Consider the following 13,595-nt stretch of genomic DNA (forward strand, 5'->3'; position numbering starts at 1 on the left):
CTCTAGGAATTCCTCCTCTTGTTGCCAGACCCCCAGGTTGGGAAGCCTGACATGGGGCTCAGAAACTTCACTCCAGTGGGTGGACTTCTGTTGTATAAGTGTTCTCCAGTTTGTGAGTCACCCACCCAGCAGTTATGGGATTTGATTTTATTGTGATTGTGCCCCTCCTACCATCTCACTGTGGCTCCTCCTTTGTCTTTGGATATGAGGTATCTTTTGTGGTGAGTTCCAGTGTCTTCCTGTTGTTGACTGTTTAGCAGTTAGTTGTGATTCTGGTTCTCTAGCAAGAAGGAGTCTAAACAAGAATAATCTTGAATTCAGGATTCAATCCTGAATAAATGGGGTGGACCCCATGCAAAATTTGGTTTGGGTGTTGGAATTGATGATGTCACACACATATTAAGAGGCTATGAAAAGATATATTTTTCAAATAAATAAAGATATTTTATTTTTTCTTCTTGGGTAGACAGCAGGAGGGCAGGCTTCCCAAACAGGCCCAAACATGCCTTGAGAGAGAGGAGGGAAAGGAGACTGGCATTTTATTGAGCTTAGGGGCTACATCCTGGATGAGAGTTCCTATAGAGCAGGGGCTTGATTGATTTGAAACTCCTGTCAGTGTCAAAGAAGGGAGCACCTTGGCCTTCCTATCCATTTTTTCAAATGGGGACCAGAGAGGGAAAAGAGAGGGATGAGGCTTACAACCTGTCACTACTTCAGTGTCAAATGATGAATTCAGGCTCTTTATTTAAAAAAAAAAAAAAAAAAAAAAAAAAAAAGCCCTGTTCTCATTTGTTTGTAAGGAAACTGACAGGAAGCTAAATGTTCACTCCCATAAAGCCTGCCTGCCCACAACCTGTCTTAATCTCACCTTTCACTTGATGGGTCTCCTGCTACTTCTATTCAGTTAACAGCACAAGACAATTAGGAAAAGACATTCTAGCAAAGAGGAATTCTAGGGAGATGACCAGGCAAGCCCATTTATATGTGCAGACTTAGGAAGAAGAGAAAAGAACATTTTATAAAAGGGGGGGAATCTCTCTGCAAAATATATTCAATAGGAAATATTATTAAAGGTTACAATTTGTTGAACAGGATGCTCTTAATAAACATAGTCAGGGAAAGCCTTTAAGGTCAATTCAGGTGTTCTTTTAGGGAGCATTTGTAAGTAAACACGGGCAAATGAAAATTTTGTGAGTAACAATAATATTTATTGAGCATTTACTATGTCTCAGGACCTACGATAAACACCTTCTGTCTGGATGAGTCACCACCACAATTACTAGAAAGTAGACACTGTTTCAACCTCTGATGGCCTGCATTTATCAGCATCCTTGCAATTGCATTCTTGACTGCAGGTTCAAAATAATGGACAGCTGGTACGGTAGTAAAAAGAAGATTTACTACAGAGTAATCAATGTTATCCTCACCTATCATTATAAGACAATAATGACCACCATCTCAACACAAAGGTTATAAGAAGATCTTTTTGCAAGATCCTAACCACATAATGTGATATGACAAAGCCACAACAATCAAGGAGGCTTACTATGCATTTAATTGCCTACAGGATTAACTGTACATGTCAATCAGTAGTCAATGGGCAGCAGTTCCCTTTTTATATAAAGTACAACTCCTTAATGGTGTGTAATTCACCAGGCTTTAGGATGTGATTATATAAAACGAAAAGAATAAGTTATCATATTGATGAATGGAAACACGTTGTAGCTGAAAGCACTCCAAAGCTGGCCGAGTTCAATAAAAAGCTCCGTATCTCCATTTTAGGATGCATGTCATTAGCTGAGAAAAGATTAATTTCTCCATTCATATTTCAATTTCTTTCCTGGCAAGAAATAAAACTGAGTTTTGAAATACCATCTTCTTGCTTAATCAAATGTTGAGAGTCTTATATCAATATGAATGGAATAATTAATAAACTGTGGAGATTGCAAAAACTAAAAAGTGGTGGTCCTAGATAAGTTTCGTCTATGCTTTTATACACATCTTTGAGACAGGCCTTTTGAGTTATGTGAAAGACTTATGCCTTCATTCATTTTTAAAGAGAACTGAAACACAACATAAAAATTAGTCATGCACACAATAGGTATTCTGTAATTATCTGCTGACTGTATACATTAAATGTAATCCATACAGGAGAAATCCGTGTAATTAATAAATCTCCTGAGAAAATTATACGCAAAGGAAACAACTCCTTCCTGAAAGCATGATTACAAAAGGTAGTTCATAAAAAATGCTGCAGGAATATTATCCATATATTAAAAACTTAATTCACCAAACCAAATTTACTCTCTCAGTCAGACATAAGTTCATTTTCTGTACAACAAAATGAGGATCTCGCTCAACAGCTTATCATTATGAACTGTTTCAGAAACAAAAGGTTTGCACTACCCATCTGAAACAAATGGTCAAATTAACAAGATTTCTATAACTACACAGCAAAACATTCTACTGCCCAAAGAGACACAACAAAATGAATCATTAAGAAAATATCTTCAGATTACACAGTTTCTATGAATTGAGCCTTAGAACCTGCCACATCTAGTTTTAATTCAATCTTCTAATCTTATTAATATGCATTTCCTATCTTAAAAATGCTGACTCACATATTAAAATCTCCCAACAACAACATCATCAAGTTAGCAAAGAGGAAAAATGCTTGGAGAAGAGATTAAATCCAACCTGGCTGGGTAGAAATCCCATCTTTGTCAATTAGCTGTACAACCCTGGCAAGTTTTTAACCTTATCTTGCCTGTTTAGTTGCTTTAGCAAAACAATGATGCTGCACTAAAAATGGCAGGCTTTGGCAAATGACTTAATATGACAGACATGAGAAGCATTAAAGATGACACAGGAATATCTCAGCTGCGTAAGTAGGAAGAGCTAAGAGGGAGAAAGAGTTTGGAGCAACCAAGAGATGACAAGCTCCATCTGGGCCAGGAAAGACAGAGATACTCTTAAGTGGATGGCAAACAGAAAACCAGCAATGTGACTTTAAACACAAAGAAAGAGATTTGTAAGATGATCTACGCAGAGATTACAATGGAAATCACAGGCATGGCTAATATCAGTATTTATTTTCAAAATATTTTATAAAATGTCATTTTATTTCAAGACATATTCAAATATCAATAAAGGAGAAAGGTAAGCAAATACATTTCAATCATTTACAAACTCTGCAAAGTCTAATGTGAACTCTCTGAACATACAAGCAACAGAATACTCATCAGATGTCTCTGATTTGTCTGTGAATTTGCATCATGACAGCAGTGAACCCTTTGGAATTATACGCTGCTGCTGCCGATGATGACAACAATAAAATCTTATATAGCACTTACTGCACGTTACGCATATTATTCTTCTATGTAATTTTTTCCCATTATAATACTGTAATTATAAAGTGGAGGTCCCATTTTCAGGACAGTCAGAAAGACATATGTGTGATCCAGCTTCAACCTTAACCTCAAATCTCCTTGGTAAAACTCCCAATTGTGCTGTTGGTTTTGTCAATCTTACAGAGACAAGATCGTAAACAGGGTGAAGTTGTGTCAGCTTCTTTTCGTTTTGCTCTCTCCAAGTAATCTCAAAGATGTGCATACCTCCTTTCATATTTACTATCAACTTGTTTCATGTTTAACCAACTAGACTTGGTACCATCTCCTTCTCCAGTACTATAAATTTCCCCTGTGACCAAAACTGTCTACTCAACAACAAAAATCAGAGATCTTCCTTCTCCCAAAACAACTTACTGAGTAAGAGGAGGATTACTCATTCATTCAGAAAATGAGGTGCTCGGATTAGTTCTCTAAATTCTCTTTTAGCTCTAAGCAGGATCACAGTGAGGCCTTCCCAGGGCCACCCCATCTAAAGGATGATTACAGGTATGCACAGGCCAAGGCACACATACAGCCACATCATTCTCAATCCAGTATCATTCTCCTTAAAAACCGGTCCTCAGGAACCAAAATGTCTTTTTTTTAAGTTGATTTTCATTTTTAATTTAACTTTCTTTTATTTAAACTTGCTTCACTGTCTCTCTCTTCCCCTCTGTCCACCCTGCCTTGACATATAAATATCACCTTGCTAATTCTTCCAGAGCAAAAATCCTGTCTGACAAACACAGTATACAATTCCCACCCACAAAGTGGTGGCTAAATAAATGCTTATAAAAAAAATCCATGACCAAGACGCCAATTAGTCCGGTTAAGTCCAAATCTCTTTGAAAATCTGAATGGTAAATTCTCTTAGCTGTGCTCCACTTAAGGCAGGTGGCAGGTAAGCAGCTGGCTTCCAGAATTCCCTTAAGAAAGATCCTTAGACCTGGACTACTAGTGTGTCAGCACATTTAAGAAAATAATAGGGAAAATGAGGACCAAAGACCAACCTGAACTTCACACTTCTTGCTCTCATTACCCAATCCCCAAACCAGAGGAGTATAAAACAAAAATGATCCTTTCATATAATGATGTTAGAATACTAACCTTTACTGAGTCTATTACCACAGTTCACTACAGAACTCTCATCCAGGTTTAAGTCTAATTTTACTGTTTTTTTTAACCATAAAAACCGATTTTGATAGTTCTTGAGAATAAAACCAATTTTCATTTCTTAAAATATAGACTGCTCTCAATTTCTACATTTAGCATCTGAAAATTACAAATTTGTTCCTTTCTAGAATGTAACTTTGAAGAAGAAAAAGGGCTTGCTCATCTTCCACAGCTGCATCCACCATGCCTAAAACACGTGGTTGACAATAACTATTTGTTGAAAGAAAAAATAAATATACATTTCAACTGAAATAACAGAGAAAGGATCTGGCGTATAAGCACCAGGGGGAACTCTGAAAGGGAGATAAAAGAACAACTACTAACCAAAGCACCTCATCACCTACTCTTAAAAGAGCACAGAAAATTGGAAAATTGAAATACAGAGCACTCTCAAACTTTGCTACAGCTGCCTGGGAAAAGCCAGTGAGCAGATGCTCTATGCTTTCTTTTTTAATGGCAAACAACTGCTCTCCAAGATTGCAGGCAAAGAATGCACATGCACATCCTTCTAGAGTCCTGATCTGCACTGTCCGACTGGGTAGCCACAAGACAGCATGTGTCTTTCGAACACCTGAAATGTGGCTAGTGTGAAATGAGATGTCCTGGTGATGTAATATATAAATCAGATTTGTGAGCATTAGCACAAAAATAGAATATAAAATAACCCCTTGAAAATTGTTTTATATTAATTACATTTTGAAATGATAATATTTTGGATATACTGGGGTAAACAAAACATATTATTAAAATTTATTTCACCTGTTTCTTTTTATTTTTATTAAGGTGACTTAGAAAATTTTAAAATACTTGTGTGGCTCACATTACATTTCTAATGGACAATGCTAATCCAGACTGACAACGAGAGAGTCTATATGGCAAAAGAAGGAATATTCACTGAAAAACAGCAAAATCTGAGTCCCAATTTCTCAATCTATAACTAGGGAAACTGATTAGATTTTCTACCATGTACCAGTGTGCAGTCTCCCTTAAAGGCTCTAAATAGATTTGGGAGGTAAACACATTAGCACTGATTTACAGACAAGGAAACTGAGGCACAGAAAAGAAAAGGTACTTACGCAAAGTTACAGAGCTGATAAATGAAAGGGCAAAACACTGAACCAAAGTCAGCAGAAGCAGCTGCGTAGCCCAGGGAGATCAGCTCGGTGCTTTGTGACCGCCTGGAGGGGTGGGATGGGGAGGGTGGGAGGGAGGGAGACGCAAGAGGGAAGAGATATGGGAACATATGTATACGTATAACTGATTCACTTTGTTATAAAGGAGAAACTAACACACCATTGTAAAGCAATTATACTCCAATAAAGATGTAAAAAAAAAAAAAAGGACTTCCAAATGCACATTCTTCCCTTTCTCTCCTCCAGTCACTCAGAGGAAACTTTCCGCATGTTCTAAGAGGCTTAATAAAGGATGCCAACTGTCTTGACTGACTTACCCTGCAACGGGCTTCTCTCTGACACTTTACACTGTTCAACCAATTTTCTTGCAGCCACTAAACCACAGATAAGAGAACTAGGTGAAACAGTGACTGAGAGACTTGGAAAAATTACCATAGAGTGGCACCCCATATGCTGCTATCTCATGTAACAGAATAAAGTTTTCTTAATTGGGCATTTTGCCCTTGCAACTCAAAGCTCTACACTGTACCTGTCACTGTTAGTATAACCGGTGACAAAGAAATTTAACTAGTGGGAAACCACTACCTGTGAATTCACTAATTTGGCCAAGCCTACTTCACCTACTATGAATTAGCTTACTTAGTCTCTTAGCAGCCTCCAGAGCTTCACTGTCAGTGTCTGCTACAAAGAATCTTTGAACTTTCACTCCGTTGTCAGACATTAGTTTCTTGCTCTGGTATTCGTGCAGGTTCAACCATCTTCTGGGGGTTAACTGAACCACCTAGAGAAATTGGGGAGAGAGATAAGGAGACTTACAACAGCATGAAGAATAACGGTCAACTTACAGGGCCAGTCTTACAGGTACCCTCAGAAGGCAATCGGCAACAGAGATTTTGGAGGCAAAAGAAAAAAACTCTATAATGAATTCTTCATGCTTAATTGTTTTTCTAATCAAAAATGTTAAGGACAACTACACACACCCCTGAATGAATAAGGTGTGTAATTTAGTTAACAGGAATGTACCAAAGTCAATTTCCCGGTTTTGATACTGCACTCAAACTATGTAAGATGTCAACACTAGGGGATGCTGGGGGAAGCTGTGTACTCTTGCACTATTTTTGCAGCTCCCTGTGAGTCTATAAGGACTTCAGTAAAAAGTTATTTTAAAAAATGTTAAGGACTCTGTTATATAGCATATGCTTTCCCCCATCTCCACTCCAAACAAAGCTCAAAGCATTATTTTAATAACTGTACACACAGCATGAATCATCCTAAGGTATCTCAGGAAATTTGTTTCAACTCTTTGAGGTCAATGGGCCACAGACTAATCCACTTCTTTGTTGTGGTTTTTAATGGGCTCTAGGTACAGTCATTATGTGTTCAATGAGATTATCTCTTTCACACACCAAAGTTGAGTACAGCAACCTGAAAAAGTCACCATTAATTAAACTACTAGTTCCTAAAAACTGCCATTTGTGTATTAAAGTAACTCTGCGTAAGAATCATGTGAAAGTGGTTTTCCAATATGCACTAATCAATTAGTTTATATTTGTGTTGGAAAATAATCAAAGGACGGAGTGACATAAACAAATAAATTCTTCTCATTCTTTAGAATAAGATCGACATTCCCTATCAAATCCGTAAGTCTTGTTTTTAAAACAAAAAAATGAATACACTTAGTTTTATTTCTATCCATGAGTTATGATGCAAAGGAACCACAGTTCACTAGAGGTAAGATAACGATGCCATTAATGCACAAACCAACCAAAAAATCAATCACACAACTGGCTCACAAGACTGGTGGTGGAAGATCCCTCCTAGCGGTTTCAGTCAAGGACCTCAGTGGATGTCCGAGCAGTATCACGCAGACCATAAACTGAGGTCCACAGGGCTTTACCACATGGAACCACTAGCTTTCAGGACCTTTAATGTGTCCTTAAAAATGGCATGTTCTTCTGGCATCTCCAAGCTACAACACACTCATGAAGCTCTTTTGGAAGAGAGGCATTCCAAAGAGGCTCCAGAACCTTACAGCAAGACTGGGTTCTACTCAAGGACTGAGTGTGTCTTCAACTTCTTTATGTCTTTATGAAGAATGTGATAGTGCTTGGCATACAAAAGATACTAAAAAATTACCAGTTAGATAGCCAAATAAATAAATCCTGCCTTTTGTCTTTTTGTCCCCTGATATAGATAACTTTTCATTTCCAGAAACTGACTTTCTCTAAAAAAAGTAAAAGTCCTTCAGATCTAAAATAAACATAATTTACACATACTTGTAAAAAAATTCAAATTTCAACATGATCAAGCCTCAAGCTCTCTCTTTGTTCCATCCTTATAAATATTGGTAATGATGTTATTAAAATTGAAGTTGCTTGTACTTCTTCTTTAGAAACAGATAATGCTAAGATAAAAATAAACTGTCAGACAAGCAGTGCTCACAACTGTTTATACAATTTGTTAACTGTATATGATTTGTTACTCTTATTTCTGAATTTTTAAGTCTTGATGAAACATTAGTAATTTGAAAAACACAACAATTCAAAAATGAATGTACTCGTCAACTTAGTAGTCTTAATAGCACCTCATGTAACATGCCAAGAAAAATTCAGTTTGAGGCATTTAGTAAAAGCCCCCTAAAGAAAGAAGAGATTGAACATGATATGTGCCATATTCTGGGACCACTTTTAAAACGCAAATGGGGAAGGATCAATAGATTAAGTTTATGTTGATGTACCAATTTAAAGCCATTAACAGAAGAAAAAAAGAAATACTGTTTGAAAAGGACATTTGAGAGAAACTAAAAACAGCCATAGTGTGGTCACAGTCAATTTCTTTTCATCAGAACACTCAGTGTATTAACTTTAGATATGTTAATGCAATCTGCTGCAAACTAACTGCAATTGATCCAGAGACCAGCTTCATAGACATATAATACATATTGACTGTTTCTGCACTGACTCAAAATGAAAAGCTGCTTAAAGTCTGTGGCTCTTAAATTGAAAACCAACGCAGTGAACATAGTTCCAAAGCCACTGCTGATACTCAAGCTATCACTCCACAAAGTGATCGTTTTACAGAATAATTACCTATATTTGTCAATCCTAAACTTGGAAGAGTAGGGTCCCTGACTGGGTCTAAAACTTCATTAACTCAACTTCATTAATTAAGAATTTGTGATACGTCTAGACAGGAACAAGTTAAGTCTACTTTTGCATTTTCATGGGGAAGAAAAAAGAAGTTACTAAGTAGAAGGATGGTGTAAAGCATGCTGCTGAATAATAATAACAATAATAACTGTTCTACCTATTATTGATGGAGCATTTCCTACAGGTTAGGTATTATAATCAGTATTTATCTTATCTAATGGCCAAAAAAATCATGAGAAGTCAAGTATTATTATCTTTCTCTGTAACTATCATTAATGAAAACTAACAAATATTCCTAACTGTCCTCCTTCCAGGTACTTCTTTGCCTTAGCTGAAGTTAGGTGAGGCCATGTAACTAGTTCCAGATAATAAGGCATGAGTACACATGGTGCGTGACACGTTAGGCCCAACATTTGATTGTCAACCCTCCCACCCACCCAAACACTCTCTCTCTCGAGCTGGGGATTGGCAATATTCAAGATGGTAGTTGATCTATGAGCCAGGGGTTAAAAGTGAGGACTGAACATCCCCAGGTAAATCACAATGAATGTGCAGTGAAAAATAAACCTTGGTGGACTTTTAGCCATTGAGATTCTGGGGATTATTTGTTGCTGCTGCAGAACCCAGCCCATCTATAGCACCTAGTCTGTCCTAATAAAACCATCTTACCGTTTAGGAAACCCAGGCTGAAGGTTTAGTCACTGGCCCACTATCACAGGTGACTGTAAAACAGCAAAGCTTCGGCTGTAATACTATTGATTCCCTCCGTTTGTACTCTGGCTCCACATTCCCAGAGGCCTCTTGGTGATAAATACTGAGACTGACATGAGCAGGATCATATTCCTGTCTTCAAAAGGTCAAAAATCTACCAGGAATAGGATTCTCATGAAACGCTGGCAGAGCGCACGTAAGGAGAAACGCAGCTGCTCCAGGCTTTGGGAGGGAGGGAAGTGGAGATGTGAGCAGGTGCTGTCCAAAGACTCTAAACTGGTAGAAGAAGTAGTTTACTCCAATTCCTAGGCAGAGCGACCTGTTAACACCCTAGACTAATATCTTCACTGCAGAAGTCAGGAATCTTCCAGGGCATCCATGAACTCTGGAATATAAAGGAAGAGAGTTTAAAGATCATCTGACCCAGTGCCTTTCAGTTGTTTCTGCCAGTTATTCGCCTGCTTGCCTTCAAACTGTGTTCTTTGCAACTGGCTCCTGCCTAAATTTGAGACTGTTTGGAGATAGGACAGTGAGAAGAAGATACCAGGCTTTGGCTTCCTCTTTCTAAGTCAGGTGGCCACTCCAACAGTGACTGCATCTCCTCTGAAGCCTCAGGTCCCTCCAGACAGCCCTTCCTTCCATAACTCCAGCTCCTGCTATCTCCCCACCGTGACTCCTATACCCACAAGTTGGCCTGGACTCTGCCAACACCACCCCCTTCCACTCCTTCCACTCCTCAGGCTGGTAGAAGGTTCCTAATGTTGCCAGTCTCTGGGTTGCCTCCCCAGCCCTGTATGGATTCTAATTGTTCTAATACTTTTGTCATGAATTATCTTCCCTGTTAACTCCTATTAAATGACCTGCTGCTCCACAGATTTTGAAGGCGCCCGTTCAAGACATCGCAGGGGAAGATGAATGGCAGTGGGCCATTATAAAGGCGACTTTGGACCCTTAATCTGCAGCAGTTTCCCAGGAAGTCACGTTTCATATACTGGGGTTCCAAGGTATAGAAAGACTACTGAGATCCAACCTCCTCATTTTAGAGTCAGAGAACTTGAGGCCTAAAGATGAGAAGTAACATGCCTAGGGATCCTACAGTGAGCCAGAGGCAGAATGAGAAATCGACTCATTCCAATGTTCTTTCCGTTTTTCATACAGATTTTGGCAAAGTGACCATATCAGAACAGCATCATGTTCTCAAAACAGCTGGAGGGGGTGGGCCCCTGGGTTCGGTTACTTCTAGATTTGTGCACTGACCTTTCCATTGCTCCCTTCCCTTCCGTGTTTCTTTGACAGAGCAAAAAGCATTTCTAAGCTTGGAGGGGAAGGGGAAAATACAACTTAAAAGAAAAGCAGCACATAAAGATTTAACGGCCAATGGGAACAAGGGAGCAGAGACAGAAGAAAAAGAATGAAAAATGAGGGAAAAGACAAAGAGAACCAAGAGATAAAAAGACAATGACTAAGCAGGGAAAAATTCACAAGAAAACTCAAAACACAAAATTAGACAGCTCCACAGAAAAAAATGACACAACTGAAAAAGGATCCTTCACCCCGCAGTTTTAAAATCAGAGGTGTAAAGACTACTGAAATATCGCCATGGGAGGGAAAAAAAAACTGATCAAGGGAGTATAGAAAGAAATGTCATTGAGCTGGGTGCCCCCAAAGGGAGAATGTGTGAGCCACATCTGCCCACTGGCTCTCTGCACTCCCTGTCTTTCTTCAGCCTGACTTTCCACAGTCCTGCTTCAGTCAGGCAGCATAACAGAGTCTGAGAGAGAATCAAAAACTCACTAATAACCAGGAAAATAGAAATTAAAACAAAAATGAGAAGCCATTTTGCCAAAAGGAACAAAGCTGCCATTGGATAGGGGAAAAAATGAAAGTTTGATAATGTCATTGGTGAAGGTATTTCTTTCTCATACACTAACCATGCAAATCAAACACCAGTGTGACCACCTTCAAAAACAATGTGACAGCACTGATGGTAACCAGAACACCCACATCCTCTGAACTGTGAAGTCTACTTCTTGAGTGTTTAAACTAGCATAACAGTCACATGTGTACCCAGGATACATATATGGCTCTTCTGTGTAGTGTTGTACATAATAAAGGGGAAAGTTGGAAGTGATCTAAATGCCCATCAAATAGGAGACCAGCTAATTAAACCACAATATATTCAAGCTACATGAAGCACTGAAAACTCCTGTGGCAACAGACTAGCACCACTATCCATGTGTTCCCCTCCATTCTCAGTTCTCTTGCACCTAGCGTGCCAAAACTTTCCAGCAACCCTCCAGCGCCCTTTTCCAGTGGCTGCAAGGACCTGGAAGCCACATGTGGAGACGGTGGAGTCAGAGGGTTGAAACAGCATGGATTATCAAGTTACTACATGGAGGGCCCTTGCCTTGGAGTCACACATTTACATGAACAAGAAATAAACCTTTGGGACTTCCTTGGTGGTGTAGTGGTTAAGAATCCGCCTGCCAATGCAGGGGACACGGGTTTCAGCCCTGGTCTGGGAAGACCCCACATGCCATGGAGCAACTAAGCCCATGCGCCACAACTACTGAGCCTGTGCTCCAGAGCCCGTGAGCTACAACTACTGAAACCTGCACGCCCAGAGCCTGCGCTCCGCAAGAAGAGAAGCCACTGCAACGAAGAGTAGCCCCCGCGAGCCACAACTAGAGAAAGCCCGCATGCAGCAAAAAGGCCCAATGAAACCAAAAATAAATAAATAAATTTTTTTTTAAAAAAAAAGAAAGAAAGAAACCTTTGATTTAATAATAATAAACCTCAGTGGTCAACAGACCACTGAGATCTCAAGAATAACTTCTTCACTGACTAGTCTAGCCTGCTAAGTATGGAGGCCTAACACTGACCATTCTCCAAGACACGTTACTGGAAGAAAACGGCAAGTTTCTTTCAGTATATAAAGTAGAATAATACTTATATTTCAGACACATGTGTCCACACACAAAGCAATATTCTGTATCTTCCAAGGACAGACATATGAGTAAGTGAATGTATAGGAAAAGGGCCAGATGAAGTTCACCAAACTTCATGCCAGTAAATCTGAGGAGGGCAGACCAGGAACATGGTGATCAAAGGATGATTTAACCTAATCTATAATTTAAAACAAATAAAAAATTATAGAAAAAAAATTTATTATTTGTGGAATGAAAATCAATTTACTAAAAAACAACACTGAGAGGAAGTCATCAAACCTAAGCTTTAACCCAAATGCATAGCCTCGAGCCTATTAACTTGCCTAGAAAATGAAGGGCTTGCACCCGTACTTAAATGTAGCAGGGGTTCTTCAAATGTGGTGTCAAATCAGGGTGAGGGAGGAAAAGCTTGCCTTCTCTGTTACACAGAACTATCAGCTCTAATATAAACTCCTGCTGTTAGATAGGAAGAGGCTCTTAAACCTCATTTTGACCTCTCAACAGCATTGACGACAGTGGAATACAAACAAGGAACTAGCTGTAAACTCAGAGGAAAATATATTTCCCTCTCATTACAGGCAAGGAAGGCAGATGCTCGGTGGGGCTGTGGCATGCCAAGAGTTGGTATGTGTTTGTTATATTTTAGATTTTGCCAATGTTATTCTGTATGCAAATTAGCACCCATAAATCTACCTTAGTCACATTACCTAGGAAATACTAGGCTTCAAATAAACGTGTTGGTGCAAATGAAAAAGACAGGTATAACTCGATGTGTCTCAATATGAGTACCATAAAATAAAAGGCCTGCTTGCTTAAAACAGGCACTGATAAAGAAGCCACTTCACTGTTGCCATGGAAAAGAGATTAAGTAGAATCTCGTTTATAAGAGAAAGATAACAATAACAACAATAATAATAACAGCACTTTTCTGTTTAGCCCTTAATATGAAAACACCAGCACGTCAACTCCTGCTTCACAAAGAAAACTTGCTGAAGAGACAGATAAAGAAAAGCAGCATCATGATTAGAAACCTAAGCCTATGGAAAGAAAAGAATAAAGTCAGACCTGGAAAAAAGAGCAGGAAAGTGAGTA

General features: G+C 38.9%; 1 protein-coding gene across 1 annotated transcript in view; it reads right to left on the reverse strand.

The window, feature by feature from the left end:
- Nucleotides 1-13,595, reverse strand: part of LOC103077858 (succinyl-CoA ligase [GDP-forming] subunit beta, mitochondrial) — a gene marked incomplete at its 3' end in the record, with an annotated part of 162,089 nt that overhangs the window by 92,130 nt on the left and 56,364 nt on the right. Inside the window, exon 2 of the mRNA XM_007447302.1 lies at nt 6,335-6,476. Coding sequence (XP_007447364.1) covers nt 6,335-6,416 — 82 coding nt within the window. The remainder of the gene's footprint in view (nt 1-6,334; nt 6,477-13,595) is intronic.

Source organism: Lipotes vexillifer, unplaced genomic scaffold (genome assembly GCF_000442215.2).
Source record: "Lipotes vexillifer unplaced genomic scaffold, Lipotes_vexillifer_v1.1 scaffold1571, whole genome shotgun sequence".
NCBI classification, from domain to species: domain Eukaryota; kingdom Metazoa; phylum Chordata; class Mammalia; order Artiodactyla; family Lipotidae; genus Lipotes; species Lipotes vexillifer.